A 25,326-nucleotide genomic window follows, 5' to 3' on the forward strand; every position below is an offset into this window, starting at 1 on the left:
ATGTTAATTGTAAGTGAATGTAACAATAATTAGATGAAATTGAGATTCGACGAATTGACAACAATTAACAAAGTCAAATGTCGAAAAAAAGGTCAAAAATTTGCGTCAGCCGGGAGTCGAACCCGGATCAATTGCTTGGAAGGCAACTATGCTAACCGTTATACCACTGACGCTCACATGAACTTAAGAGGTTATTTTAATATTTAAATTCTGATGAGTTGATTGATACAATTTGTTGAAATTGTTTTCGTTTCCTTCAACTTGATTGATCATTACAATTAGCTAAATGTGAATTTAATTACTTTACTTACTATTTTACTTGTTTTTCCTTGGATTGAATGTAAACAAATCAATTGAAAATGAAGGTAATAATAATATCGTAATTAGAACTGTCATTTTCACTCAACAATCAGCTTGGAGTTTAAATTGTGCTCAAAGTCTTTCTGATTATCAATTTTAATTCTTCTTCTAATTGGTTGTAATTTAAATCTTGATGAATTTAGCAGGTTTATTATTTGGTTACAATCTCTAATTACATTTGATTATCTTTTATGATGGTCATCTTAGTTTGTCGTGTTGATTAATTTTCCAATTAGTTGATCAATTTTTCGGTTGATTGTTGATTTTTTCCCAGAAAAAAGTCAAATTAAATCAAAGGTAATCAACTATTATTGGATTAAATCGAGATGATAAAGATTGAGAAAAGTTTCTCCTAGTCAAGATTCACTTCAAGTTCCCGGTTTTGATTTAATTGTTGACTTGATTGTTACCAATTTATGTAGACAATTTATTAGCTGAATTTTTTATGGTAATTGAAAAATACTCAATTGTTGAGAAACAGTTAATTGACAAGGACAATTGTTTAATGATCAACTTGAAGGATGAGAATAAAATCTAATCACAATTATGTTTAAATAATTTTCTTAATCAATGGTTAGTTTTGATTTTGTTTGTTTCTAATTCATTTTTTAATTGTCCTTGATGATTATCAAGTCACCATCTTGCTTAAGATACCAACAATTAATAATAGTATCAACAATCAACTAAACGTGAAAAATTTACGATTTTTTTTGGTAAAATATAAGTTCAAGAACTAACAATTTATTTTACCACAATTTAACTTAATTGCGTGAGTTAATTTTGATCAATCAAACATCATAATCATGATCACTAATTTCACTATCATCATGAAGCCTTCATTGCCACTTCCTCCACAATTTAAATAATAGTAACAACAAATTACCAAATTAATAATAAACAAGAATTTACAACCAAATCAAATCAATCTGATCATCATCAATGTGACATTTAATTGTGATCAGTTGATTGTTTATTATTTTATTTGGTTCATCGTTATTGTCATCACAATCATCCTTGTGTCTAACAACAACAATTTAACCCTGAGAATCAAAAGTTAACCAACAATTAAAATTCAAGGTGGAAATTAAATGTTACCATAATTTGATATGATTGAGAATCGCTGAAAATTAACTCAATCAATAATGGAATCAATTAATCAACATAATCGTTAGAGAAAGTTTAATCATCGCCACCGTCGTTAATCAAATTGGATCAACAATTTAACAAGATGAACCTCAATTGTTGATTGTACTTTCATATCTTGACTATGACCTTTTCCAACAATCAACTTGATCATCGTAAAATTAATTTCCACAACAACAACAACAGCCCACTTAGTTAATTCAGTTATCATCAGCTAAGTGAATTAGTTAGTTACCCTTTAAATGCATTCGTTGATTATTACATTAGCTTAATTGTTGTTTACGAAAAAATCTTCTAGACTTAACCTTGTCCTAAAACCTACGCGATTTAATTTAATTTCAAGAAACCAAATGATTAATAGTTGGAGTGAATTCCAATAATTATCTAGAAAATTCTGATCACTTTGTGATTTAAGACTCGTGAGTTAATTTTAAATTGTTGATTATCAATGATTAGCATTTTGGTCGATGGGCAAAAACCCCAACAATTTACTTGGAAATGTTAATTGTTATCTAATAAACAAACAATTGAGATTACAAAGATTTAGTTGATTATCAATCTAATGCTAATTGTAATTGATCAGATTGTTACTGTGGGTGTTGTTGATTAACTACTATAAGACAACCCACTGATTAGAGTATTAAATTGTGATAACAATTTAAATTGTAAACGATCTAAGGACTTGATTATCAACTTTCTAATGAAACAAAAGCATTTTAATCAACATGTTTAATGAAATTACAAGAAAATTATTTGATTGATTTGATTGTTGGTTTAATTGTTGTTGTATGAGATGATAAACGGAAAAGAAAAAGACAATTAAATTGTTTCAACTAATTAGAGTTAATTGTTAACAGTCAGAAGCAAAAGAAGAAAATTAAATTTCAATGAATTAAAGGGTAAAAAAAGGTAAATGAATCAGTAATCAAAAAGAGAGACAAATAGATTGACTTGAACACAGAACAAAATAATTAACTATGAAAGGACAACAATCAAATTTGAAGACGATTACAACAATTAAATTGTCGCAGATAAATCAGATGTTGATGTTAATCATTATTTCCCAATTAAAATCTTGGTCCATTACGAACGGTTCTGGTCACTGTGGTCATCCGATTGGGATCCGCCTTGACCACTTTGTAGCTCGGGGCAAATAGGCCATATCGGGATCGACAATGAAAGTATCTGTGATTAAGAATCAACAATTAACAGATTAACAATTAAAGTTTAGAATCAAAATTTGTGAAAATAATAACTTTTTTCCAGATTGAGGTTTTTGTTTCCAGATTGTTATTATGTGATAATTAATATTAATTAACTGTGGAAATAAACTCTTCTAACAATTAAATTAACGCTGATAGTGATTAACAATCAGTTGACCTTGAAACATACTAAATAATTTTTTTAATCATCTTCCCAATGGGAATTATGAAAATTTAATTTTGTCAGCGAGAAAATTTTTAATTGTTGAAAGACAATCAAATAACACCAAACTAAAAAAACAATATATTTAATCAAGGATAACTAGTCTTTGTTGTGATCAACAATTTAGTCAGTTGATTAAATGTCTTTCCTTTTGATTAAAAGTTAACAATTAAACAACAAAATTATGTTATTAAATTAATTGTGAAAATATGTCTTTCAAATTGTAACAAGAATTGATTATAAATGAAAATTTCCAATTATCGATAAAATTTTAATCGTACAATTAATGGCGTAATTAGTGATTAATGAGAGGGAGAGAGAGTTGATTGTAAATGTTAATTGGATAGAAAATTAATTGTTAAACTATTAGAATAAAAATAAATTATGATCTAAATAAGAGTCAATTGATTTACCTTTTTCCAGCAACTTGTCCATCGTTTTTACCATGAGGCTCATCGAGTTCAACTCCAGCCCATTGACCGGCGGCGAAATTGGTTGACCCTATGAACCGAAGGCGACCCGTTAGAAGACCTTTGGATGAATTGACGAACACCTTATCCCCAGGACGAAGTGGACCTGGTTTGTATTGGCCGTCAACTGTTGTTGTCACCGTGGAGACGGTGGTTAAAGTTGACGTTGGCTTACGGGGAAGTGTGTAAGAGTAAACTTTAGTTGATCTGTTTTCGGTGGCATAATCATCAGCGGCGATCAGGTTACTAAGGTCATCAGTATTGGACCAAGCATATCGAGCTAATGGACTGACTGATCGATGGCGCATCGGTGATCCAGCTCTACGAGAAGATGATCGGGAAGATGGACAATTGGGATCATGATGTGTCTCCGAGTAGGATAACCATCGAGATGATTCAGGTGACCTGGAAACTGATCGGGATAAAGATCGACTTCGCTCCGAGTTACTGGTATATGAACGACTTGGTGAACCGCCACGAGATGAGGTTCCACCAGTTTTAAGAGAACGACGGAGACCACGAGCAATCACTTCACCATCAGCGGAAATACCAGAGTCGGGAGTGGACTTACCAAACGAATAAGGGTAACGTGAAAGCCGCTGGAGACGGCAGAAAAGTCCACGTTTGGGTTCACAGTAAAAATAGCGCCTTCCACTCACTGAACCAGCATTTTTACCAATCGGCTCATCGAGGACCACCCCAGCCCAATCACCGTCGGCAAAATGAACCTCACCAATGAACTGAATGTAGCCTGGCTTGTTTCCGTCAACCCAAACACGATCACCGACAATATAATCGTCAATCAGGCCATCTGTAAATGAGAGACGCAATTTAGTCAAAGTTTCATCGCAATGGGCTAATATTGATTCGGGTGATGATAATGATGAAGATGAGGTTGATGTTGATGAGGAAGATGATTGATTAATTGTTGGTGGCGGTGGTGAAGGTGAAGGCGGAGGTAACAACGATGTCCGTTTCTTCAAACATGATTTAACCGGACACCTTTTAATTGTCCTCGGCAAGATAACACCATCAACCTCATCATTAATAATAACATTAGATGTTAATTTTACTGTTGAAGTTAATTGTTGATGTTTAGTTGATTCTGACGCTGATAAACCACAAGAATTACAGATCATATTTAACTAACAAAGGGTTAATAATAATAATACTGACACACAACAATTAAAAATAGTAACGTTGAGATCGAGACGATTTTTCAATCAATTGATTTCCTTTTTTTACCTTCGTTAGTTAACTAATCAACCAACTACTCTCTGATTACCGTTAACTAAATTGTTATAATAATGATGAGTTGAGCAAAAAAAAAACTGGTATATCGTTAATAATTTAGTTGATGGTGATTTGTTGATTCTCACCTCGATTAATAGTTTTACTGATTAGTTAGTCATTATCAATGTCAATGATTGTTGAGTTGCCCTGATTGTGGAGTCTAAAAAATTGACAATCATCATGATGATTAAAATAATCATCGTGATTAGATGATTGCAAATGTATTTTAATGTGTTTATGTGAGTGTGCAGTTGATTAAGGTAACAATCAACTAAATTGAATGAATAAGAATATGAAGAAAAAAATCTCTGATTATCAACAGTAAACAACAATTAACTTTAACAGAAGAAGAAAAAAACTTTTTTTCGATATTAATAGTTAATCAATTCAAGAATTAATTTAGCAAATCATCATTAGTCAATATGTTTATATTGTTAGGGGTAAATTGTTGCACTAATCACACATATAAATTGATCAATTTACTAATTGCTATTGATTTAAATTGTTGTTAACTTACCACTTGATAGGTAATTCTTTGTATCCGTAATTATATCGTCACTCATTTTAAAATCAACAGTTGGTCTTTCAATTGATGAATTTCTGAGATAAAATTTCACTGAGAGAAAGAAATTAAAATTAATTACTAATTAAATTAATATTCGTATCAATTAGAAACAATAATCGAAAGAAAAAAGTGAAAGTAAAAGTTTGAAAATTGGAAAATAATTGTAACTCTAATTACTTGTTGTTGTTTGTTAATCCTTTTTGTCTTTATCCAAATGAATTAATGATTTAAATTGTTGTTCACTTAATTTTTAGTAAATTGTTTGTTTAAATGATGAAATTTAATGCTGATGTTTGGGAATCAATTGTAATTGTTGTTGGTTGAATGTTCACTAATCAAGGTAAGGTTGTTAACTAAACTAGTTGGGCGCCACGGAAACTCAATTCCAAGTATATTAGGTGGGCTACAATTTAATAAACAGGTAATCAAGATGATGATCAAGATAATCAAGATGATAAAGATGATAAATGAGAAGAATAGAAGAGAGAAAGAGAGAGAGAAAGAGAAAGTGAGTGAGTGAGATGAAAAACTTTTCGTTTTTGCTAAGGTTTGAATTCTGGTTAACTGTTAAGCTTTTAATGTACGAATGTTAATTTTCATGTTGATTCGCAATTTAATTTGATTGTTCATTTTTTGTTTCTCTTTGCTTTTGAATTTGATTAATCAATCAACACTTTTATTTGATTTATTCCTTGAAAGTGATTTACCATTAGGTTGAAATCTTCTTTGTGGTCTTTAGGCCTGAAAGATATTAATTATCACGCCTTCGTTTTTGATTGTAACTTTAACAAGGTCTTTGGATTAATATATTGTAATTGTTACCAAATTTTGAGCAAATTAATGATTTGCTATTTGGCTAAATGAGCGAAATTTGGCCGAATGAACGATTAGTTTACCGAAAGTTTGATTAGAATACAGTTTTATCAACATGATAGAGGAAAAGTTATTCTATTGAAAGATTGTTTCTCGAGTGAAGTGTTAAATGATTATCAGGATTAAACCATTTTTTTGTATAAGGACTTTTAATTTATTTGTTTTTTATGTAATACGAATTGAAAGTCTCGTAAATGTTGCTATTGTTTACAGGATCACTTCACTTCTGGTTGTTGCCTTAAGTTGAGCTGAAAGTCTGTCCAAATCTCGGACACCTTGTGATGTCAATTTACGTCCTCCAGAGACTGGATCCTTTTCAACCCATTTTAATGCTTCCAAACTTTGTAAAGCTTTTCTAAGAACTGTTCCACTAGCCTTGCAAAAGTGTGATGGTCGAACACCTCGTCGGTATCTACCTCCAAATACACGTCTAAGGGAACCAACACCTGATGGTGATCGAAGATAAAGATGTCTAGCAATGGCTGCACATCTAACGTAATACCAATCAGGATCAAATGGAGCGAGTTCCTTGAATAGACCAGTTTTAACGATATCGATGTCTAATTTAGTTGGAATTGGTAATTTGCCAGACCTACAGGACAAAACATAGAAAACATTCAATTAATTAAAATAATCAAACAAAATAAATCAAAACCAATTAAATGATCAAGCCAACAACACACCGGCCACAAAATAGACAAAAAAACACCAAGAGAAACCATAACAAAATCAACTTACTTTTTAAGAAATTTGGCAACTTCAATTACCAAAACAGATTGATTGACATCCTTAACACCGATAGACTTAACCTTAGCGTTTAATTTCATGATTGTAACAAAATTTAATTAATTACAATTAAATAAATTGATAAAACAAATCCAATAACACAAACCAAAACCAACAAGAAATTTCAATTCTTCAAAAAAAATCAACTTCCTTTTCCGCTGCAACACGAACGCCATCTAGCGGAGGAATCCAACTTTGCGCTGTAAATTTGAATTCTTTTTCTTTTTCCAAAAAGTTGATTAACTTATTAATTGTTGAGAAAAGCAACTTGATTCATTGATTGAATAATTTGTTCATTTAAATTGATGGTTTGATTAGAAATGAATGAAGAATATTTAGTTTGTTGATATTTAGACTAATTAATTGTATTCCAAATGAAAATGATTAGTTATTATCTTTGGTTTGATTTTAGATTTTTTCTTTCACTTTAATTGTTTCAGAATTTTCAATTAAATTAGTTAATTATTTTCGTAGTTTCATCATTCCAATAAATATTTTCCATCTTAAATCATTTTCTTGAACAAATAAAAGTTTATGATATATTTTGATAACTGATTAGATAAATTGTTATGGTTCTTGTAATAAAACAAAATGATTTGATTGTTTCTCCAACAATTAAGACAACAAATTGAATTGAATGTTTCTAATAATGTCAACAATTAAATTTTCATATTTAATGAACAGTTTTTCATGTCTATTGTTGGTTTTATCGGTCAGTCTTGTTACTGGAGTTGATGTTTGCTCATCTAATTATTGTACAATTAATAAATGTCCACAAGAAATAACCGATTGCCCTGAAGGCTATTTACTTTTGACTAATTCAACGACCTGTGGCTGTTGTAATCTCTGTGTCAAGATTGGTGGTGAGTTTAATTAACCTTAATTTCAATTTTTATCCAAAAAATTAACAATTAAAACTAATCAACAGATTTAGACGAGAATTGTGTTAAAACGTCTTATCAAAATATCCCAGCAATTATTTGTGGTGAACAATTAGTTTGCTCTGACAATCAACCATTAGCTAAATGTGTCCAAGGTAAGGACAAGTTAATTATCACAATTTAAATAATTTTGATTGGTGAAAATAATGAGAAATAAATTTAGTCTAAATTGTTACAGGTAAAAGTGATTGTTTGACCAAACGGATAAAAGCATTGGAAATAAACACCAATGGAAACAATTTAAATTATATCACTAATTGTGATTATTTTGGTGATTATTTCAATTTCCAATGTTTCAATTCAAGGTATTAAAAGATTAACAATCAAATTGGTATAAAATTTTAACAATTAACTGTCAACAATTTAGGTGTTTCTGTGTTGATGGAAATGGAAACAAAATTTTCGGTGATTTTTTAGAGACCCAAAAATCATCAGTTAATTGTGGTAATTATCACAGAGGAAAAGATATAATTTAATATGATATTAATCTAATTTAATTGTGCTAAGCTTGTTCCCGTGATCTTAATTCAATCAGTTCAATGTTAAACAATCAGGGACAATTAAAAATACCCTCTGGTTCACCACAATGTCAATCAAATGGTAACTATTTAAGTTTACAATTAACTAATACCCATGGTTATTGTATCGATTCAACATCTAATCATGGACGAGCAATTAAAGGAGTTCCAGTGACAATTAATAATATTAAAAAGTTACCCTGTTGTAAGTGTAATCAAAACAAAGTAAATCAAATATTAAACGCTGTTAATTGCTGCTTAATTGTTTCAGATAATCAAAAAACATCAGATTTCCCTTGTTGGTCTGAATTAACCAGAAAAACTAATCAACTTACAAATCTCAAGAAAACATTTGATTATGTTGTTGGTTACGAATTACCTGATTGTGATTTAGATGGAACCTTCAAAGCTAAACAATGTGATAAAACAAGGTAACAATTTAGAGCTCTTAATCAACAACAATTAATTTTCTTCTTAATTGTGATCAGTTGTTTCTGCGTAAACAAAAAAGGTGAAAAGTTTGGAAGCCAAGTAACAATTTCAAGAGATTCACCAGATATTGAGAAAATTAAATGTAGTAAGTAATTAAATCGCTATTTCCTCGTTAATTGTCTAATTAAATTGTTTCCTTGCACAGATTGTATTCGTGATAAAGATATGCTGAGAAAAGTGAACGATAAAAATTGGACTAATTATAATTGTGATCATCTTGGTAATTACAATCCAATCCAATGTTTGGATGGTCAATGTTTTTGTGTTGATTTCAATGGATTACCAATTGATAATCAGCGATACAATCAATCATTAGTTGAAACAATTAACTGTTCATCGTGATGGACTATCAAGATTAATTGTGATTGCAATTGAAATGATTGATTGTTTTTGTTTGGAGAAAATTTTGTGAAAATCTTATTAATCTTGAATGTGTATTTTGAACAATTAATTAATTTTTGGAAATGTTTCTGGAAAATTAAATGGTCATTTAAATTGATTGAACATCGAATAGATTTTTGGTGATTTTAACAATTAATTATACAATCGGCGAATCAAATCTTTATGTTATTAATCTCAATTTTTTTATAGTTGACAATTAAAACCCTTTGGCTTGATTGTCACAGTCTTAACATTAATTAATTTGATTATTAACATCAAGATTTGTTACAATTATTAATAGTTTAACAATAATCAAGGTAGAATCAGAAAATAGAAACAGTTAGATTTTGATAGTTTGTGAAATGGGATGACAACAATTAGCTAATTGTTTAACAGATGATTAAGAATCAAATTATACATTAACCAGGATAATTTTCAATTTGGTAAATAATATGTAGGAACAATCAGTTAATCACAATTAGAGAACGAAAATAGAACATGTGAAAATGATACATGAAGAAAGACAGAAACAATATATGAATGAGTTAACATAATTAACAAGAGGAATTAGTGACAATTAATTGTGACAGAGGAAAACAATTAGGTGAACGTGTAACAATTAATCAAATTGATTTGAATGGATAACAGTTTGTTAGAGGGTTAATTTTGTTTGAGTTTGAACATGTTAATTTTGTAAGTACAGGTTAATACAGTTTATGATTAACTAATTATTTATCATTTCAACTGACCAATAAAATAAAGTGATTAAAGTTGTTAATTAAAATATCCTAATTAGATATGAGTTGTTTGGTAACTTGAATGAGATATTCACATGGGGAGTTAAAGGTTAATCAACAGGAACAATTAAATGTAATGATTAAGTTTCCATCAAAAGTAAATGTTTGATTAGTAAAATGATTAATTGTTGCTGTTTCCTCTTCATGTCATCAATTGTTGTCCAGTCAAGATAATCAAATTAATTAATATATTTTTTCGTAAATATTGTTGATCCATAATCTATCATAAGATTATCGTAACATTAACATGGTCCATAAAAATTAAATCTTTATCGCTGGTTAATCATTTGGGTCCTTCTAATTGATCATTTGAGTTAATAATTTGTTAATGAAAGGCGAAGGCGACTTATCAAAAATAAATATCTCCAAAGTGTTGAATCGTTAATTGTGATTAACAATAAAACAATAGTGCGGATAAAGTTGTTAATCCACTGAAACTTCATGGCTTAATTGTTGTTGGTTTGTAATTAATATTAACAGCTTGTTATCACTTGATGATCCATGTGTATTATATCATTTCCCTTTTGCTTTTGTGTATTTTTTTACAACAGAAAATAAAACAAAATAAGATAAATCATGAACAATCAATTCTTCATCATTTAAAGTTGATCCATTGTTTCTTGATTTAACGGTTATCAACGTTAATCACCATAATCTCCGGTTTTCTTTTTATATGATCAGCACAACAATTAAGGAAACTAAATAGCTTCGGCTAATTAGTTGAATGTTAGGTGATAATTAAATGAGAGCTTATTTTTGGCAAAACGGGAAACCAATTATAAGAATTGATTAATAACAACAAAAGGATCAAAGTGATGATGAGGATATAAAGTGAGGTTGAGAGAGAGCAAAGGGTTAATGAATTGGATTAACTTCAAGTTAAATCCAACTGATAAAAAGCAAGTATCGGGAAATGCTAATTGTTATTAAATTAACAATAGAATCAACGATAACTACCCGAAGAGCGTTACCTGGTTAGTTCTTTGGTGTGGTTTGGGTTTTGGTGGGTAAAGTGTTTTAGTTAACGGGTTTAAATTGTGCAATATTATTGCACATCAGAAATATAAATAAAAACAAGTTGGTTAAATTTTGTTAATTGCCACAAGTTGATTGACCAGAGTTGAAATGATTTGGTTCGAAATAGTTGATTGTCTGCTCATCGTAATCCTCCTCAGGTTATTTTGGGAATGTCAATATGGGAATATTGTTTGTCCAAAATATTCGAGGCCATAAGTTCAACTCAATATTCCAACGAAACATGAAAAGAGATCGTCTCTAAACCGAGGTGACCGTCCAATACCTATTGCTTTCTTGCAAAGAGGGAGGAGAAGGTTGTTGAAGTTGATTCTCATCAATTGAGTAATTATTAGGTAAACAATCAGGCGAATTAGCCTTATATTTACCATCAATTCCTTTGGTATGATGAGAGGGTGATGACAAAGGTCCATTCGAGTTATTAATTGTACCGGGATGACGATGAAGATTGGATGATAGACTCTTTGGTCTTGATAGCTGCTGTTGATGTGATTCTTGAGGTGAATGAGTTGATTTTATTTTATCAATTAAATGGTTACTTCTACTCTTACTTAGGCTCATACTACTATAAATATTTTGAGATCTTTTGATCGGAGGTGAGATTGGTCGAGAATCTTTTAATGAACTTTTAGCTGAATCAGATGGTTTCCTTGAAGGTAATGTTGAATAGGCGCGAGCTCCACGAGACAGTTGATTGCTGTGGTTGGTTTTTCCATTGTGATCTCTTTTATGAGATGAATCTGAAAACAATTAGGACAAAAAATGAATTTTTCAGCATTGAGAATCACTTTGACATCTTTTTTTACTAACCTGACCCATGGTGACTGCTTGATGAAGATAAATTATCTGAACTTTTGCTGAACTAGGAGATGATCTATTAGAGATGGAAGTTGAAATTGTTGATGTTTTTATCTGTGGTGCAAGATGATAAGTCCAATGATCAATTGGTCTGTTTGATGAAGATGCTGAGCTGCTGATTGTTGATGAACTATTTGAAGAGGTTGTTGATGATGAACCATTGGTGGATGATGAAGAGGAGGAACAAGATGAAACTTGAGGTGAAAGAGTTGATCTTTGGTAAAATAAGATGTAAGCATCTGATGTAACTACGGATCGCTCGAGAATTGGAGTAACAATTTGATCGTCAAATGAGTACCATTTACCGTCGACAACGTTGCGACAGTATGCGTCATAATGACCTGCAGACATGTTACCATGATGATTACAAACTGCGTAAAGATTGTAAATATTATCTTCATGTTTTGGAAAACCAGATACAATTGTATTGTTATTGGTTAAAGTACTTCGTGAGGGTCGACGCCATGGAGATGGTAAATAAACTGTTGAATTGCGTATTGAATTTGAATTGTTAATTTGATTGTTGTAATTATCACGTGAAGGCCGACGCCACGGTGATGGTAGACGTCCTGATGAATTACGTATAATTTGACTGTTAATTTGATTGTTGTTGTTAACAAAGTCAACAGTGTCAACTCCGTGTTTGTTATTGTTTAGATGATTATTGTAATTGTTACGGTTACTTAGATAAGGGTTCATATCTAAACCGGAAAATGGAAAAGTAACCAAAGTTGTTAATTTAGTTCTCAATGAATTTGAGGCTTGACGGAAACGTTTCAGATGAATTATGAATATATCGGGTGTTGACCAAAGGGAAAGTTTTTTGATACATTGTTGACGGCGTTTACATGCTGGACACATCCAAGCATTATCAGCGCCTAGACGCTCTTCACGAAAATACATGTCAAGACAATCTTTCAAAGTTGCTGTATTGGCCATCTCATTGTGAACTTTGATAAACTCAATGTTTGGATCGTCAATTACTGTTAAAAGATCGTCATCATCAACCAATAAGGTTTGTCTTAGGTCAAGATCCCATTCAATTATAAGCTTAAGATGAATTGGTCCTCGGTAATCAGTTTGTTCACAGTTGGACAAAGCTTTGTCCACTGTTGGCATGTAAAGTGGATGGTCAACATCTTCAGGAAGGTAACATTTCCCTGGAAAAGAAGTTAATTAAAATTAAAAAGAAAAGAAAACATTAAGCAAGTTAATTGGAACAGTTAAGTAGAAACAGGAAGAATTGAATTAATCGATTGTTATCGTACCTGGTAATCCGTCGATTACTTTTAAGCGGAACAAAGTTGAATCTTTGACTATTGCGAGATCACAAGTTTTCCTTAATATTGGTGACATTTTTTTCATAAGATTATGCTGAATCTCCTTGAAAGATGATTCTCTTGGTAGAGAAATACTGAAGAAAGGGCCAAAAACTTTATTCTCACTTCCAATTCCAACCCGGTTAATCCATAAAAGGGTCAAGGGTTGGGAAGATGGTGGTTGTTGTGATGGAGGATGAGGCGATGAAGATGATGATAATGATGAAGAGGAAGATGAAGTTGTCGTCGTTGATGAATTATTTATTATCAACGAACTAGGTGTTGATGTTGATGAACCATTGACAAGCGTTGAATAATTTTCGGCTCCCCATGTGGGTGTTAAAGGAGTTTCAATAGCTTCAACTTCAACATTATCAATATCATCAAGTATCTCATGCATGGTGAGTTTATCCTTGATCAATTCTTTCAATTCAGAACCATTTTCTACAACTAGAAGGACCATCTGACGTTCGGGAATCTTAACCAATCGTGATATTTTATCTCGCAATTCCCGTAGAGTTGCTTGAGCTTCAATAGTAACAACCATACGCACCTTTGAAAATATAATATTACAATGAGATGAAATTAATATAACAATGATGATGGCTAATAATTACTTATGTATAATCACAGTGAAATAAAATAACAATGAGAAATAAAAAACACAATAACATTAACAATAACAAAAGGTGAAAAAAATATATATAATTAATCATTGACCTTGGATAATATTATTAATATTGAGAAAAAGGTAAAAAAAATAATAGTAAATTTAAATTGCAATGAAAATATAACCACAACCAAATCCTTTTGTTATTAATCAACAATTTGATTTTCTTTCATCAAAATTAAATCGTTGATGGTTAATGTTATTGTACTGTAATATTGTTAGTTGTTAGGAAAGTTGATATTTAAAATGGTTGAGTAGATTTGATTATATTCACTGAATACTTACAATTTTTGTTATATTATCTAAATAAGATACGTTAATTATGACAGTTTGTGTGCGTTTGATAGGAACCGGAATTGAAAGGCACATGTAAGGGTCAAAGGTATTGCTGTAATTGTTACATGATCGGCAGACTAACGATGAACGTAATTGAGCTTGAAATAGATCATGAATGAAACTGGAATCACATCTCTTATGGTAGGCCAAAGTTTCGGCAGCAATTAGCTCATCAGATTTATTCCAATTTTTCTGAATTTGCTGAGTAATAAAGAAGGAGAAAAAAAATGGAAAAAAGAAAATATAAAACAAGGAAAAAAAAAGAAAACAGAATAATTGATAAATATCTCGGATAATTTGTAGTTAGTCATCATCATTATCATCAACGTGAGTAAACCAATAAACAATAAGATGATTAAGGGGAAAAGAAAGATGAAGAACCATAAAAAAAATGAGGATCACAAGATTAGATTCTGATTAATTGTAATGATTGGAAAAATGTTTATATGGTTTATTCACATTCGAGATGAAAGTGATTAGTTGAAGAGTGGGGAAAGAATATATTTACCTTTAATTTTTTTGATTTTCTTTTGGTTGCAATGTTAAGATCCTCATGGAAAATGTCTAATAAAAAGAATAGAAATTCTTGGGCATCATGTTGGTCACTTCCTTCGTATTGTTTACAGTATTTCGAGACGAGATGTTTAAACTTATTTGATATTTCGGGGGAATAATTGTTTGTCCAAAGTGATTTAAAGAGTAGGGCACATTGGCAGGTCACTTCACCATGAGAACCATATTTACACAAATTAATCTGCTTGTTTTTAACCAAATCAATCTTATAATGGTTCATAACAAAATATTCAGCCAACAAATCGGTATGAGATAAACATTGTAATATTGCATTCATGAAACAGGTATTACCATGATTTTTGATACCGAACATTGATTCACCGATGGTCACCACGGAATTATCCATTCGTAAATGTTTAGATTGATTTGGACCTTGAAAAAGTGAACTTAATACAGTTAATCCTCTCATAATGATAACCTCTCATAATGGTTATCTAATTATAATTAGATTGTAGAGACTTCCTATTTGTTTGTTACTTAAATAAATAGACATACATTAATTACACTTAGATAAATAAAATTGGAAAAAAGCTAACAAACGGTAAATAAAAAAAAAGAGAAATGAAAAGCTCCAAAAGATTTTCTCCAATTTAACAAAAAGAAAAAAAAATTAACTGTAAATAGGCCAAATGGGCCTTTAATCAAATCCAAACATCATTGAGGAAGTTTCAAGTTTCACAAGTTTGAATTGATGCTAATTGTCGACCAGAAACAAGAAAACAAAAACTAATTGAAAACACAGTTAGAAAATAAAAAGAACAATTTAATTAACTAAGATTTCGTTGAAAAAACAAAAGTGTTATCACAATTTGAACAGAATCACTTGAAATGTTTACCAAAATTGAACAGTTGATATTTCAAAACAAGCGAATGAAATTATAGGTTCTCACTTTAGTTCGAGATCTACATAGTAGATGGCGCTCATTTTATTCTAATTTGATGTTAGTGATTAGAATTTGGAAAGAAAAAAGAATTGGAATTGGAAACATGGGGAACTTCGGGGATTTTCTTTACCTCTTCAGTTGTCGAATCATTCTTGGAAGTTTGAGCGTCAGCAATTAGCGTAGTTTGATCAGAAAGCGATACGTCGGCTTCATCGATAATTGATCCAGTTTGCTGGACTACATTTGAAACGATCTCATTAATTGACTCAAGAACCTAAAAAGAAAAAAAGCCAAATAATTGTGATTAGAATTTGGAAAGGAAAAAGATTGAAAACATGGGGAAATTTTCTTTACCTCTTCAGTTGTCGAATCATTAGCGTCCTCGTGAGCAGTTTGATCAGACAGAGACACATCAGCTTCATCGACTTCATTTGAAGTGGTCTTGTTAATACTGAAATTAATTGGCTCATAAACCTAAAAAGAAAAAAAGAAAAAAAGCCAAATGATAGGAAATAAGATTAGATTCAGAATCAGAATTTGAAAAAGAATTGGAAACGGAAAAAGAGAGTATAAAACACTTACCTTGTTAGTTGTTGAATCCGCAGATTCATTGAAGCTGCTAGAATCACTTTCCCAAAAATTTTCTAAAATTCGTTGCGTGCTTAATGCATTCATGATGAAATAATTCAAGAAATAAAGAGTAAAAAGATTAACTGATTGAAACAATGATGAAATAATTGGGTAAAAGTTTAAAACGATTGAAGTAAACACTAAAATGAACTGAGTGAATAAGCATGTGTCTAAAGAGTAATAACAATAACAATAACAAACCCCTAGCTACGCATCAGAAAACTACAAGCGCGAAATCTGAAAATTGTAACAATTTACTTTGATAAAGTTAAGGATTAGATTAGTAAACATGATTGAATTATCCCATGGTTCATCCCCATGTCATCATGAGACTGAATCTGTTCATTTCCTCATCATTATTATCTTAGAGGCTAATTGTTGATGATAAACTTTCCAAAGGAACATGAAACTTTTCTAACTCCACAATTAGTTAATCACAATCATTAATTAACTTTGAATAAATTTAGGATTAGATTAAGAAACATGATTGAATTATCCCATGGTTCATCCCCATGTCATCATGAGACTGAATCTGTTCATTTCCTCATCATTATTATCTTAGAGTATAATTGTTGATCACTACCTCGATTATGATTCTTTAAAACTTTTCTAACTCCACAATTAGTTAATCACAATCAACAATTAACTTATTCAAAGTTAAGGATTAGATTAGTAAACATGATTGAATTATCCCATGGTTCATCCCCATGTCATCATGTTAAATAAAAAGCTCCTTTCAGATTTCGCGGTTCTTAGTCTGTTGAGTCTCTGCTTGGGGTTTGCTATCGTCAATGATAGAGCCTCAAGTGTCATTTTCACCTTTGTTTACAAATTCATTTGTAAATCATAAATCCAATTTTCGTAAACTTTTTCATTATGACTTTCAACTCGAAATATTTTGACATTTGCGACAAATGTAAAGATGATCCACTCTCAATTGTAAGTAAATTTTCTCATTATGTTCTTCTGTTCTTTTTGTTGACGATATCTGACCACTATTTTCATTTATTTACAGTGGATAAAAGCTTATAATTCAAAAAGGATTGACAATCCCGATTACCCTCTACCAGTCGAGTTTCCTCTCTTCGTAAAGGACATGAAGAAAGGCATCAAGCTCGTGGAAAAATATGGGTACCCCTTATGTGGGTGCTACCTAGGCAAGCCAGATAAATGGCCCAACATATTATATCGACAAAAAGGCCATTTTCACGACATGGTCGCCAAGGCTTTCGAAATCATTGAGGAAAAACCTTTTATGCGACATGATCGAGGATCAATTCGCTCCACTAAATCGGAGCCAAGTACTCGATCCCCTAAAGAATCAACAATTAATCACAATCACAACAACAACAAAGCAGTTTCTGACCAAAGCTTTCTTATACATTACAGTGAATCAACCAGACCAAAAACCAGAACCTCAATTCCTCACCTACAAATTGAGCACTTTACTATCTAAATTCCCCATGTACCCCATGTACCCCATGTATCCCATGTACCCCATGTACCCCATGTATCCCATGTACCCCATGTATCCCATGTACCCCGAATAAATATAAACAAACTTTGACACAAACAAACTATCATTTATTCTTTTGATTAGTCAGATGAAGCAGAACTAGAACAAGAACTAGAACTTAGTATGGTATTTCAGTTACCGCGTACATAATTAAATGATACCCTGAATTTAAGTGGGCGGGGGAGTCATGAAGTTTTGATGTTTCCACTACTTTTAAAGATTTGCTCAAAATAATATAATCAATCGAGGTACCTCTTATAGTGGTGGGCAACTCAGGATCGATGGCCGATTTAAGGTCATGGTCAAACATTATCTTTAAAAATGCTTCTTGGAGTCGGTTTCTGGAGGTAGGTGAATTGTAGCATTCAGCTGTTGGATTATTGAAATTCAAGTCACCTAGAGCGACTACTTGTTCACAATTTTCGATGGTTTTCCCTACACAATCGTGTTCGCCTTTTTTCATTAATCCTAAAATTACACCTAGATGCACCAATAGGGTAGTTGCGTCAGAGGAGATACAGGGAGGGAAATAGCAGCCAACTACTCCAAGTCTTTGGCCATTGGGTAACACCAAAATCCTCGCTATAAAAGCCTTGCTGTTAGTTCTAAATTTTTCAACCTCGATAGGACCTTTGAGGCTGAGAGCACAATAATTTCCAGCTTTGTGGATCCAATTTTCATTAGCCCCTCGCCGCACCCGACGTATTTCTGGCAGGATAGAATTCACCGAAAATTCTTGTTGGAAGTTTGTTGGGTTAATTTCTTGGCACGAACATATTAAAATATCGGCTCCTTTATCGCGTGCCAGAGAAATGCCATGTGATAGAGCCGCATTCCAGTATCCTGGCTTATTGTCACAATTAAAAGTTAAATAAAGTACCTGCAAAAAATAGAATAACCGCGGCGAGACCCTAGGCCGCGACTAGCATTGGCTAGTAAAAGACAAATAAAAATTTGATTGTTACAAATTCTGACTTGATTGTAATCTATTAGATTTAATTCATTCTTATATTGATAAGTTGGTTCCATTTTGAATGAACAGTTGGAATTTATGCTGTTGTAATAAATTGTTTATGATTAGAATGTTTCCTTATGGCTGATAAATTGAATCAAACTGGAGTATTGATTTTCCTTTGAGGCTGAAAAATGAGAAAAAAGAAAATTGAATTAATCAATTAATAAGTTGGAAAGTTATCTACAATTAACTAACCATAACCATAAGGTAAGAGGGAACAATATCTTCCAGAACATCTTCCATATCAATTGGATCATCAGTTTCAGGGTAAATTATAATCTTTAATTTTGGTAATGCCACATGACCACAGACAAGAGGATATAAAACAAATAATTGTGGTAATTGTGATTTAGCTGGAATTGATAATTTAACTGAAGAATTACCAGCGAACATGAAATTATCACTTTTCTCCAAACTTAATGAGATTGGGAGAAAATTGTCCGTTCGATTAGCTAAATTATAAGTTAACAATAAACTTTCCCGGGTAACACCAAATTTGGGTAATTTAGTTTCAACATAGAGGAAACTATTTTGAACCATAACTGAGGGTAGATTAAATTTAATTGTATTAATTTGATCAAATCCACTAGAAGAAGTTTCCTGTTCTTGTTGATTAGTCAATTTGTCACTTGTCAATTGTTTATTTTCATTTGATGATGATGAACTTTTCCTCCATCGTATAACCAATACACCTAATCCAGTGTCTTGAGTAATTTGACTTTCAGAGTAAAGAGCAAAGTGACAATCAGTTTTGTCACCACAACGAAGTAATTTGTTTGAATTTGTTGGAGTGTAAGGAAGAGTGTGAAAAATATTCTGATGTAATTCAACATTACAATCAATTAATTCAAGAGTAAATGGAGATAAACAGCTGATGTCCACTTTTAAAACAAACGGTTCCATGAGACGGATCACTCGTGACGGAGTATTGAGAGGAGTACAAGTTGTAAATGATACATTGAATGGATTAATAACTTGAATGGAAATCATTTCTTTAAGTTGATAACATATATTGTTATCATCGTTATTAATGATTGTTGGTGATGAAGAGTTGGTACTTGTAAAATAAACAGTAAATATAAAACGTTGAGGATTAAGATCATTGATTGGCAGATAAACCGTTTTCACCAAACTCGATCCAGGTTCGACTATTGATGAAGTTAATGATTGATTAACACCAAGAGGTAAAGGTGAACCATCAAAAATGAAAGAGGTACAAACACCCGCAGGCTGGTTGGTGGTCATTGATATTGTTACGTCTTCCACTTTGACAATCATCAGGAAAATGTCTTTAATACTGTAATCATCTTGATTGGCGATCACGATTTCTATTGGATACATTTCATTGAGAAGTGCTGGTGATGAGTTGATTAGTTTCAAATTAACATTTGGTTTACGTGGTTCCAAGAATGTAGTTAACATTGGTTCTATGTGGTAAAATTTGATTGGATAATTAATTGTGGTAATTAGTGAGGATGGGGATGGAAGGCAGGAATTGTGACTATTGAAACATTTCATTTGAGAATCACTTGTTGAATCTTCAAAAGTCCAATCGAAAGTCACTTTAGTTGATTGACTACCAAAGTAAAGTGAGATTTTTGTAATTTTCAACAATTTACCACAATCTTCTTTTCGAACAATCAAATTAAAGTTTAAACATTTCATCACCATGGGTTCTAAGTTGAGAGATGGACTAATTTCTTCACAAAATTGATTGTAATAAGGTTCATTAAAGGCTAAACTCAATTTATCAAAGACAAAAGGCATTGGTGAATTGAGAAGTAGGTAAACCTTTAAATCAACAGGTTGTTGCCATTGGAAAACCTTTTGGCTAAAAACTGGTTTAATCTCAATGAATGAAGCGATTGTATTCATCTCCATGTTAATTGGTGAATCGGTGAAAGGTGACGAAGACAACATAGTTCTCCATGAACTAGTAATTGATTCATTCTCTTCTGCTTCCAAATCAGGGAAGAGTAAACAAGGTGGTTCGTGAGATAAAACATTTAGAACTGATTGTTGGATCAACAATTTCCAAGAAGCTTCATTGGGAATCCACGCTGAAATTGATTCGAAACCAAGTTGGACAAATTCAATTGGATTAATTGACAAATATGCAGCATGCAAGGCAGTGGTTAATGTTGCATTTAGAATTAATTTCCACTTTTCTACCCGAAAGAAGGGCAGCACTCGATTAAGGTGAATTAAACAATTTTTATAATCCTTTTCATCATAATAATTCTGAGCAATATGAACAATCAGCAAACGCATCATACGAAGGCGTTTGTTTTTCTTAAACTATCAATATTGCAAAGGAAATTTGAATCCAATGACAGTGAATTGAATACCAAAATATACCAATGATAAGGTTGATGATTAAAATCGGAAAAGAAATCGGGAGAGAGAGAGAGGAATATTCATTTGCAAGAATAATTGTCATCGATGTCACCAAAACGAGATCCAATGGAGGAAGAAAATGAGTGGGTATTAATCCGAGACAAGATAGTCACCAGACGGGTTTCGAAATAAAAACAGAAACAATTTCGTTTAATTATAGGTAATTACAAATTATTGATCGACTTAAATTCTCTTGGACAGAAAATACAAAATAGAAAAGAGAAAAAAAAACAAACTAACCTTTCTATAAGCTTTTTTGATTTCTTCTGGTGTTGCGGTTTTAGGCACACCTAACACAATATAAAGAGAATCTCCAGCAGTCCTTTAATCCGGATACATAATAGAATATGGAGAAGAATATAATCAGTTAATTAGTCAATGTAACCATTGGACAATTAAAAAAAAGAATAGAGAAAATGAAAAAGACAAGAAAGAAAAAAAGAGAAAGAGACTTGAAAGGTTAAGATGCTTGGTAGGGTTGGGAAAAGAAAGGGACACAATTAATTGATTGTGAGGTTGATTTAATTACTTACGAGAGACGCCTTTGTGATAGATCGTTCATTCTGATAGGAAACAATTAACTAAGATTCTAATATGGACCAGATTAACTGATTACAATTGGAAACAATTTACAGTCAACATTCAGTTAATGGCATCACCATAATGAGACTCTCATTAAGAGATTCCTGTGAAATAGCCTTAGTAAAGCCCTTTACACAGAAAAAGTAGTGAAAATAGACAAAAGCTACAGGGACCGGTGATACCTGCTTTTTATAAGAAGTTTAAATTTTCATATTTACTGCGATAATTAGTTTCTTTTTCACTATAAATTTTAATCAGTGTTCGTGTCCGTGCCCGTGCAAGTGTAAACGATATTAGAAAAACGATATTTTAAAAACGAGACTAAAAAACGAGTATTTTAAGAAAAACTTTTTTCCCTTCTGAACCGGAAGAAGAAAAATTAAAATAATCTTGTAATTTTTTTTTTTTGAACAAGAAATGTTAAGCTCAAAGCTTAATTTGAATCGTGAACATCCTGATGATACTTACTAATAAAACTAATTTATATCTCACAGGTTCAGGAATCCAATCGGCTTCAGATAATCTAAATGTAACCAACCGACCTCAAATAAAACAATGCTGGAAAAAAACCGGATTGGAATCACTTCCCGATTGAATGCAATTGGACTGAGAATATTAATGGAATACTTGATATAAGGATACAGAACAATTTCAGTGTAACAGAGAAAAACGAAAACCTTGATGCGGTCACCAATTTGATAGAATATGTAAAAATAATTGAAACCTGTAAAGAAATCATAAATAATTGTACAAATGAGGTAGTAGAATAACCTCCTAGAGGGTGTGACAAGAGCGCACTCAGTTGTTTTACAACTCCTGTAACATGGATGAGACATAATAAACTACAGAATTTAGTGATCGGTGGCCTCTTCGTTCGTGATCCGAAGTCCAGGAGAGAGAGGCACTATTACAATTTACTTTTTACCGTGTAAGTACACAGCGTGTTTACAGTTTAATGAGTAATACAGTTGGAGAACAGTTGAGATATTTGGTCAGCTGGTATCACTTTTTTTGTCTTATTCAATAAATTACTTGGGTGGGATATATTCTGAAAGGGTTTAGTCTTAAGAGTTAATTTGATTGCTAAAATTGAATAAAGCAGCAATTAAACGAGAGAAAGAGCTCAATCAACTGTGCTGGTAATTTTAATCATCTTGAAGTTTTTATTGTGTTCATTTTGATGAATCAATTGTAAAATTTTAAATCAATTCAAATAGTTGAGAGATAACTTTTGGTAGTAGTAAAGAAATCGGATGATGCACCCGGAAACTGGATTTTCTCCCGGAAGTGGGAGAAACTGACCAAAGTGGTTGCAACCAGTACTTCCGGTGGGAACTTCTGCCAGTGGGTGGAAGTACTTTCCGGGTGCATCACCCACTTCCGGTGGTAACAATTTTAACCCGATTTGGGTGAAATTTTTTTCTGATTTTAACTCAATTAAAGTGAATTTTATTTCTCTTTCTTTTTGCAACTTTTTTTCTCGTTAATTAATTTTGTTATTGGTATGAGTAATTTTTGCAAACGTTTACATTTATTTAATCTTATTTTTTGATGATGTAATTTTGCACTTAAATTACAAACTTTTTGTTTTATTGAGCAATTAAAGGAATGATAAAAAAAAACGTAATTCAGCAAATTGCTAAACCAAAGACTAAATATTTGGGTGACCGGCCAATCGGTTCAACTCTTTCAGGAGGTAATCGTTGCACCGATCGAAGGTAATGACCAATTCTTTTAAAGATGAAAATTCCGATCGGTTGTTTTCGTAGGCGAATTGAGCCCGATTTACCATATCCTCACGTATGGTGTTAAGAAATTCGACCAGGGCCAAATGTTGAGCTCGTTGCCGGCGGGTTATGTCCTGGCATTCCTCCACACACACTTCGGAGATGTTAACATTATCACGGACTCTTAAGTCCAACATGTTAAGTTTTTCATTTATGGATTTATTATCCTGAACAAGGATGGTAAGAAGAGAATTCATGCTCATCAGAGCATCACTAATTGTTTCTATCTGTTTATTTACAGATGAATCTGTAAAGATTGAGAGATCACCAAGGGATGATGATGATGATGTAGAAGGAACTGGTGATGGTGGCGGTGGTGGTGGAGATGATACTGATGGTGGTGGTGGTGGTGAAGGAACACCCAACTCAATTTCCATTTCCTCGACATCATCGATTACCCGTGAAACCCTTTCGAGGAAGTTGGTCACAAAACTTCTCCGTTCAGGGTCGGTTATGGTTTCACTAATGATGAGGCGGGTTTCAATTAAGTCGTACAAAAGACTCATGATTTTATTTAGAGGGAACAAATTAAAATGAAGTGATCAATTAAACAAATAGATTAAAACTGATAAGATTATGGGTTAATCTAAACTGATCTAAAAACCGTTTGAAGATTAAGATGATGATAATCTAATTGACCAATGGGATTAATCTGATGTAACCCTTTAAGGAAATGACATGTTAATTACTCTATCTGGGTGCTAATTGGGGTTAAATTTTTTAACATGGGTCCCTATGGGGGAAAATGATTTTTCATGATAATCCAAAGGGGGTGGGTGTTAAAATTCTGAAAAAAATCAGGAACAAATCCCGCAAACAACCAAAGCCTATGAACTATAAACCAAGTTTGTAAGGTCAAAGGCAAAAAAGTTTTTTTTCACAATTTTTCCCCCCTTTTTCCCCCTTTTTTTCTATTGGTGCTAGAGCATCATGGTTGGTATCATTGGATAGAGGAGGAAAAAAAAGTGCCAAATGCGCCTATTTTCATCTTTGTCAGGTCAAAGGCTTAAAGGCTAGAGGTCTTAGTAACTTTTGTCACGTGACAAAAAAATTATCTCAGGAAGTATAAGTGCTAGAGACATGAGACTAATGTCAATCGATAGAGCTCATCGAGAAACATTAGAAAAAAATATTGGTTGACCTCTAAGCCCCACCCCCTTCCGGGCGCAAATCCTTCAATGTTACGGCCAATGTTAAGTCTATGGGAGCGAATTTTTTTCCTGGAAATGATGTAATAATTGAACGTTTTACATGTTAAATTGACGTGAGAAAATCGTTAGCGGTATCCTTTGATCTCAACAACCAATCAGAATTGAGATTTTCCTAAATTTCCATGTATCATGACTGAGTTACCACAATCCAATTCTGAACATAAATAATTGTATTTCAAACTATACTGAACCTATCTGATGTTGTTTTCATCATGATAAATTCAATCTTTACACCAAAAATTCAGTTCTAAAAGTATACTGTAAATCTTGTATATCAATAGTTGTATATAAGTAAAAGATTTTTCTCTCCATTTCTTATCAATCAAAGTAAGTCTATTGTTACCACAATACGATAAACATTTACCTTTCTCCTGTTACATCACATCTGTTAATTATTACAATGGTAAGTCCTTATCAACTAGGGTATCGTTTCTCTTCATTTCTCTTGTTTCTCTCTCTCCAGGAATCA

General features: G+C 32.1%; 6 protein-coding genes, 2 long non-coding RNA genes and 1 other non-coding gene across 13 annotated transcripts; 3 read left to right on the forward strand and 6 right to left on the reverse strand.

Moving 5' to 3' along the window:
* Positions 1–101: 101 nt before the first annotated feature.
* Positions 102–173, reverse strand: Trnag-ucc (transfer RNA glycine (anticodon UCC)). Its single transcript has one exon. It is a non-coding gene; the product is annotated as a tRNA-Gly (tRNA).
* Positions 174–1,955: 1,782 nt separating this feature from the next.
* Positions 1,956–5,649, reverse strand: LOC128393096 (CAP-Gly domain-containing linker protein 1-like). Of its 3 annotated transcripts, none has more exons than XM_053353221.1 (4): positions 5,434–5,649; positions 5,209–5,307; positions 3,342–4,209; positions 1,956–2,688 (listed from the first exon to the last, which is right to left on the reverse strand). In XM_053353221.1, coding segments are annotated over exons 1-4 (1,086 nt in total). In that variant the 5' UTR covers positions 5,435–5,649; the 3' UTR covers positions 1,956–2,570. The 3 variants fall into 3 exon arrangements, with proteins under 3 accessions (XP_053209196.1, XP_053209197.1, XP_053209195.1); XM_053353222.1 differs by having other exon boundaries at positions 5,425–5,649; XM_053353220.1 differs by lacking the exons at positions 5,209–5,307; positions 5,434–5,649 and having other exon boundaries at positions 3,342–4,717.
* A 610-nt stretch (positions 5,650–6,259) lies between these two features.
* On the reverse strand, positions 6,260–7,048 carry LOC128393097 (40S ribosomal protein S19S-like). The gene is made up of 2 exons (XM_053353224.1): positions 6,868–7,048; positions 6,260–6,721 (listed from the first exon to the last, which is right to left on the reverse strand). Exons 1-2 carry the CDS (start codon positions 6,954–6,956, stop codon positions 6,337–6,339), a joined length of 474 nt encoding a protein of 157 aa, XP_053209199.1. The 5' UTR covers positions 6,957–7,048; the 3' UTR covers positions 6,260–6,336.
* Positions 7,049–7,505: 457 nt separating this feature from the next.
* On the forward strand, positions 7,506–9,379 carry LOC128393839 (uncharacterized). Of its 3 annotated transcripts, none has more exons than XM_053354064.1 (8): positions 7,506–7,778; positions 7,844–7,951; positions 8,035–8,161; positions 8,224–8,300; positions 8,364–8,579; positions 8,646–8,805; positions 8,863–8,948; positions 9,012–9,379. In XM_053354064.1, the coding sequence occupies exons 1-8, from the start codon at positions 7,553–7,555 to the stop codon at positions 9,206–9,208; spliced, it is 1,197 nt and encodes a 398-aa protein (XP_053210039.1). In that variant the 5' UTR covers positions 7,506–7,552; the 3' UTR covers positions 9,209–9,379. The 3 variants fall into 3 exon arrangements, with proteins under 3 accessions (XP_053210039.1, XP_053210038.1, XP_053210041.1); XM_053354063.1 differs by having other exon boundaries at positions 7,507–7,778; positions 8,863–8,951; XM_053354066.1 differs by lacking the exons at positions 8,035–8,161; positions 8,224–8,300 and having other exon boundaries at positions 7,507–7,778; positions 8,863–8,951.
* A 1,571-nt stretch (positions 9,380–10,950) lies between these two features.
* Positions 10,951–15,783, reverse strand: LOC128393837 (ubiquitin carboxyl-terminal hydrolase 31-like). The gene is given in 6 exon segments (XM_053354061.1): positions 10,951–11,819; positions 11,890–11,937; positions 11,940–13,097; positions 13,206–13,809; positions 14,212–14,463; positions 14,771–15,783. Coding segments are annotated over 6 exon segments (3,036 nt in total). The 5' UTR covers positions 15,245–15,783; the 3' UTR covers positions 10,951–11,319.
* Positions 15,784–15,836: 53 nt separating this feature from the next.
* LOC128393842 (uncharacterized) lies at positions 15,837–16,380 on the reverse strand. Its single transcript, XR_008326269.1, has 3 exons — positions 16,302–16,380; positions 16,074–16,193; positions 15,837–15,993 (listed from the first exon to the last, which is right to left on the reverse strand). It is a non-coding gene; the product is annotated as an uncharacterized LOC128393842 (long non-coding RNA).
* Positions 16,381–17,149: 769 nt separating this feature from the next.
* Positions 17,150–17,887, forward strand: LOC128393840 (uncharacterized). The gene is made up of 2 exons (XM_053354067.1): positions 17,150–17,288; positions 17,365–17,887. The coding sequence occupies exons 1-2, from the start codon at positions 17,226–17,228 to the stop codon at positions 17,803–17,805; spliced, it is 504 nt and encodes a 167-aa protein (XP_053210042.1). The 5' UTR covers positions 17,150–17,225; the 3' UTR covers positions 17,806–17,887.
* An 882-nt stretch (positions 17,888–18,769) lies between these two features.
* LOC128393838 (trafficking protein particle complex subunit 11-like) lies at positions 18,770–21,980 on the reverse strand. The gene is made up of 4 exons (XM_053354062.1): positions 21,811–21,980; positions 21,518–21,599; positions 19,076–21,178; positions 18,770–19,004 (listed from the first exon to the last, which is right to left on the reverse strand). The coding sequence occupies exons 1-4, from the start codon at positions 21,837–21,839 to the stop codon at positions 18,975–18,977; spliced, it is 2,244 nt and encodes a 747-aa protein (XP_053210037.1). The 5' UTR covers positions 21,840–21,980; the 3' UTR covers positions 18,770–18,974.
* Positions 21,981–22,112: 132 nt separating this feature from the next.
* LOC128393841 (uncharacterized) lies at positions 22,113–22,717 on the forward strand. Its single transcript, XR_008326268.1, has 2 exons — positions 22,113–22,251; positions 22,354–22,717. It is a non-coding gene; the product is annotated as an uncharacterized LOC128393841 (long non-coding RNA).
* Positions 22,718–25,326: the final 2,609 nt, after the last annotated feature.

Source organism: Panonychus citri, unplaced genomic scaffold (genome assembly GCF_014898815.1).
Source record: "Panonychus citri isolate SS breed McGregor unplaced genomic scaffold, ASM1489881v1 Contig00138, whole genome shotgun sequence".
Lineage (NCBI taxonomy): Eukaryota > Metazoa > Arthropoda > Arachnida > Trombidiformes > Tetranychidae > Panonychus > Panonychus citri.

Excerpts from the sequence above, each read along its gene's own strand:
- LOC128393096 (XM_053353220.1), bottom strand. The coding sequence starts at position 4,537 with ATGATCTGTAATTCTTGTGGTTTATCAGCGTCAGAATCAACTAAACAT. Across the intron at positions 2,689-3,341 it reads GGACAAGTTGCTGGAAAAAG|ATACTTTCATTGTCGATCCC; the intron begins GTAAATCAATTG and ends TCTTAATCACAG.
- LOC128393840 (XM_053354067.1), top strand. The coding sequence starts at position 17,226 with ATGACTTTCAACTCGAAATATTTTGACATTTGCGACAAATGTAAAGAT. Across the intron at positions 17,289-17,364 it reads AAGATGATCCACTCTCAATT|TGGATAAAAGCTTATAATTC; the intron begins GTAAGTAAATTT and ends ATTTATTTACAG.
- LOC128393838 (XM_053354062.1), bottom strand. The coding sequence starts at position 21,839 with ATGAACGATCTATCACAAAGGCGTCTCTC. Across the intron at positions 21,600-21,810 it reads CTATCACAAAGGCGTCTCTC|GACTGCTGGAGATTCTCTTT; the intron begins GTAAGTAATTAA and ends TCCGGATTAAAG. Across the intron at positions 19,005-19,075 it reads CCTCTTACCTTATGGTTATG|CCTCAAAGGAAAATCAATAC; the intron begins GTTAGTTAATTG and ends CTCATTTTTCAG.
- LOC128393839 (XM_053354063.1), top strand. The coding sequence starts at position 7,553 with ATGTTTCTAATAATGTCAACAATTAAATTTTCATATTTAATGAACAGT. Across the intron at positions 7,952-8,034 it reads ATTAGCTAAATGTGTCCAAG|GTAAAAGTGATTGTTTGACC; the intron begins GTAAGGACAAGT and ends AAATTGTTACAG. Across the intron at positions 8,301-8,363 it reads AAAATCATCAGTTAATTGTG|CTTGTTCCCGTGATCTTAAT; the intron begins GTAATTATCACA and ends AATTGTGCTAAG.
- LOC128393097 (XM_053353224.1), bottom strand. The coding sequence starts at position 6,956 with ATGAAATTAAACGCTAAGGTTAAGTCTATCGGTGTTAAGGATGTCAAT. Across the intron at positions 6,722-6,867 it reads GTTGCCAAATTTCTTAAAAA|GTCTGGCAAATTACCAATTC; the intron begins GTAAGTTGATTT and ends TTTGTCCTGTAG.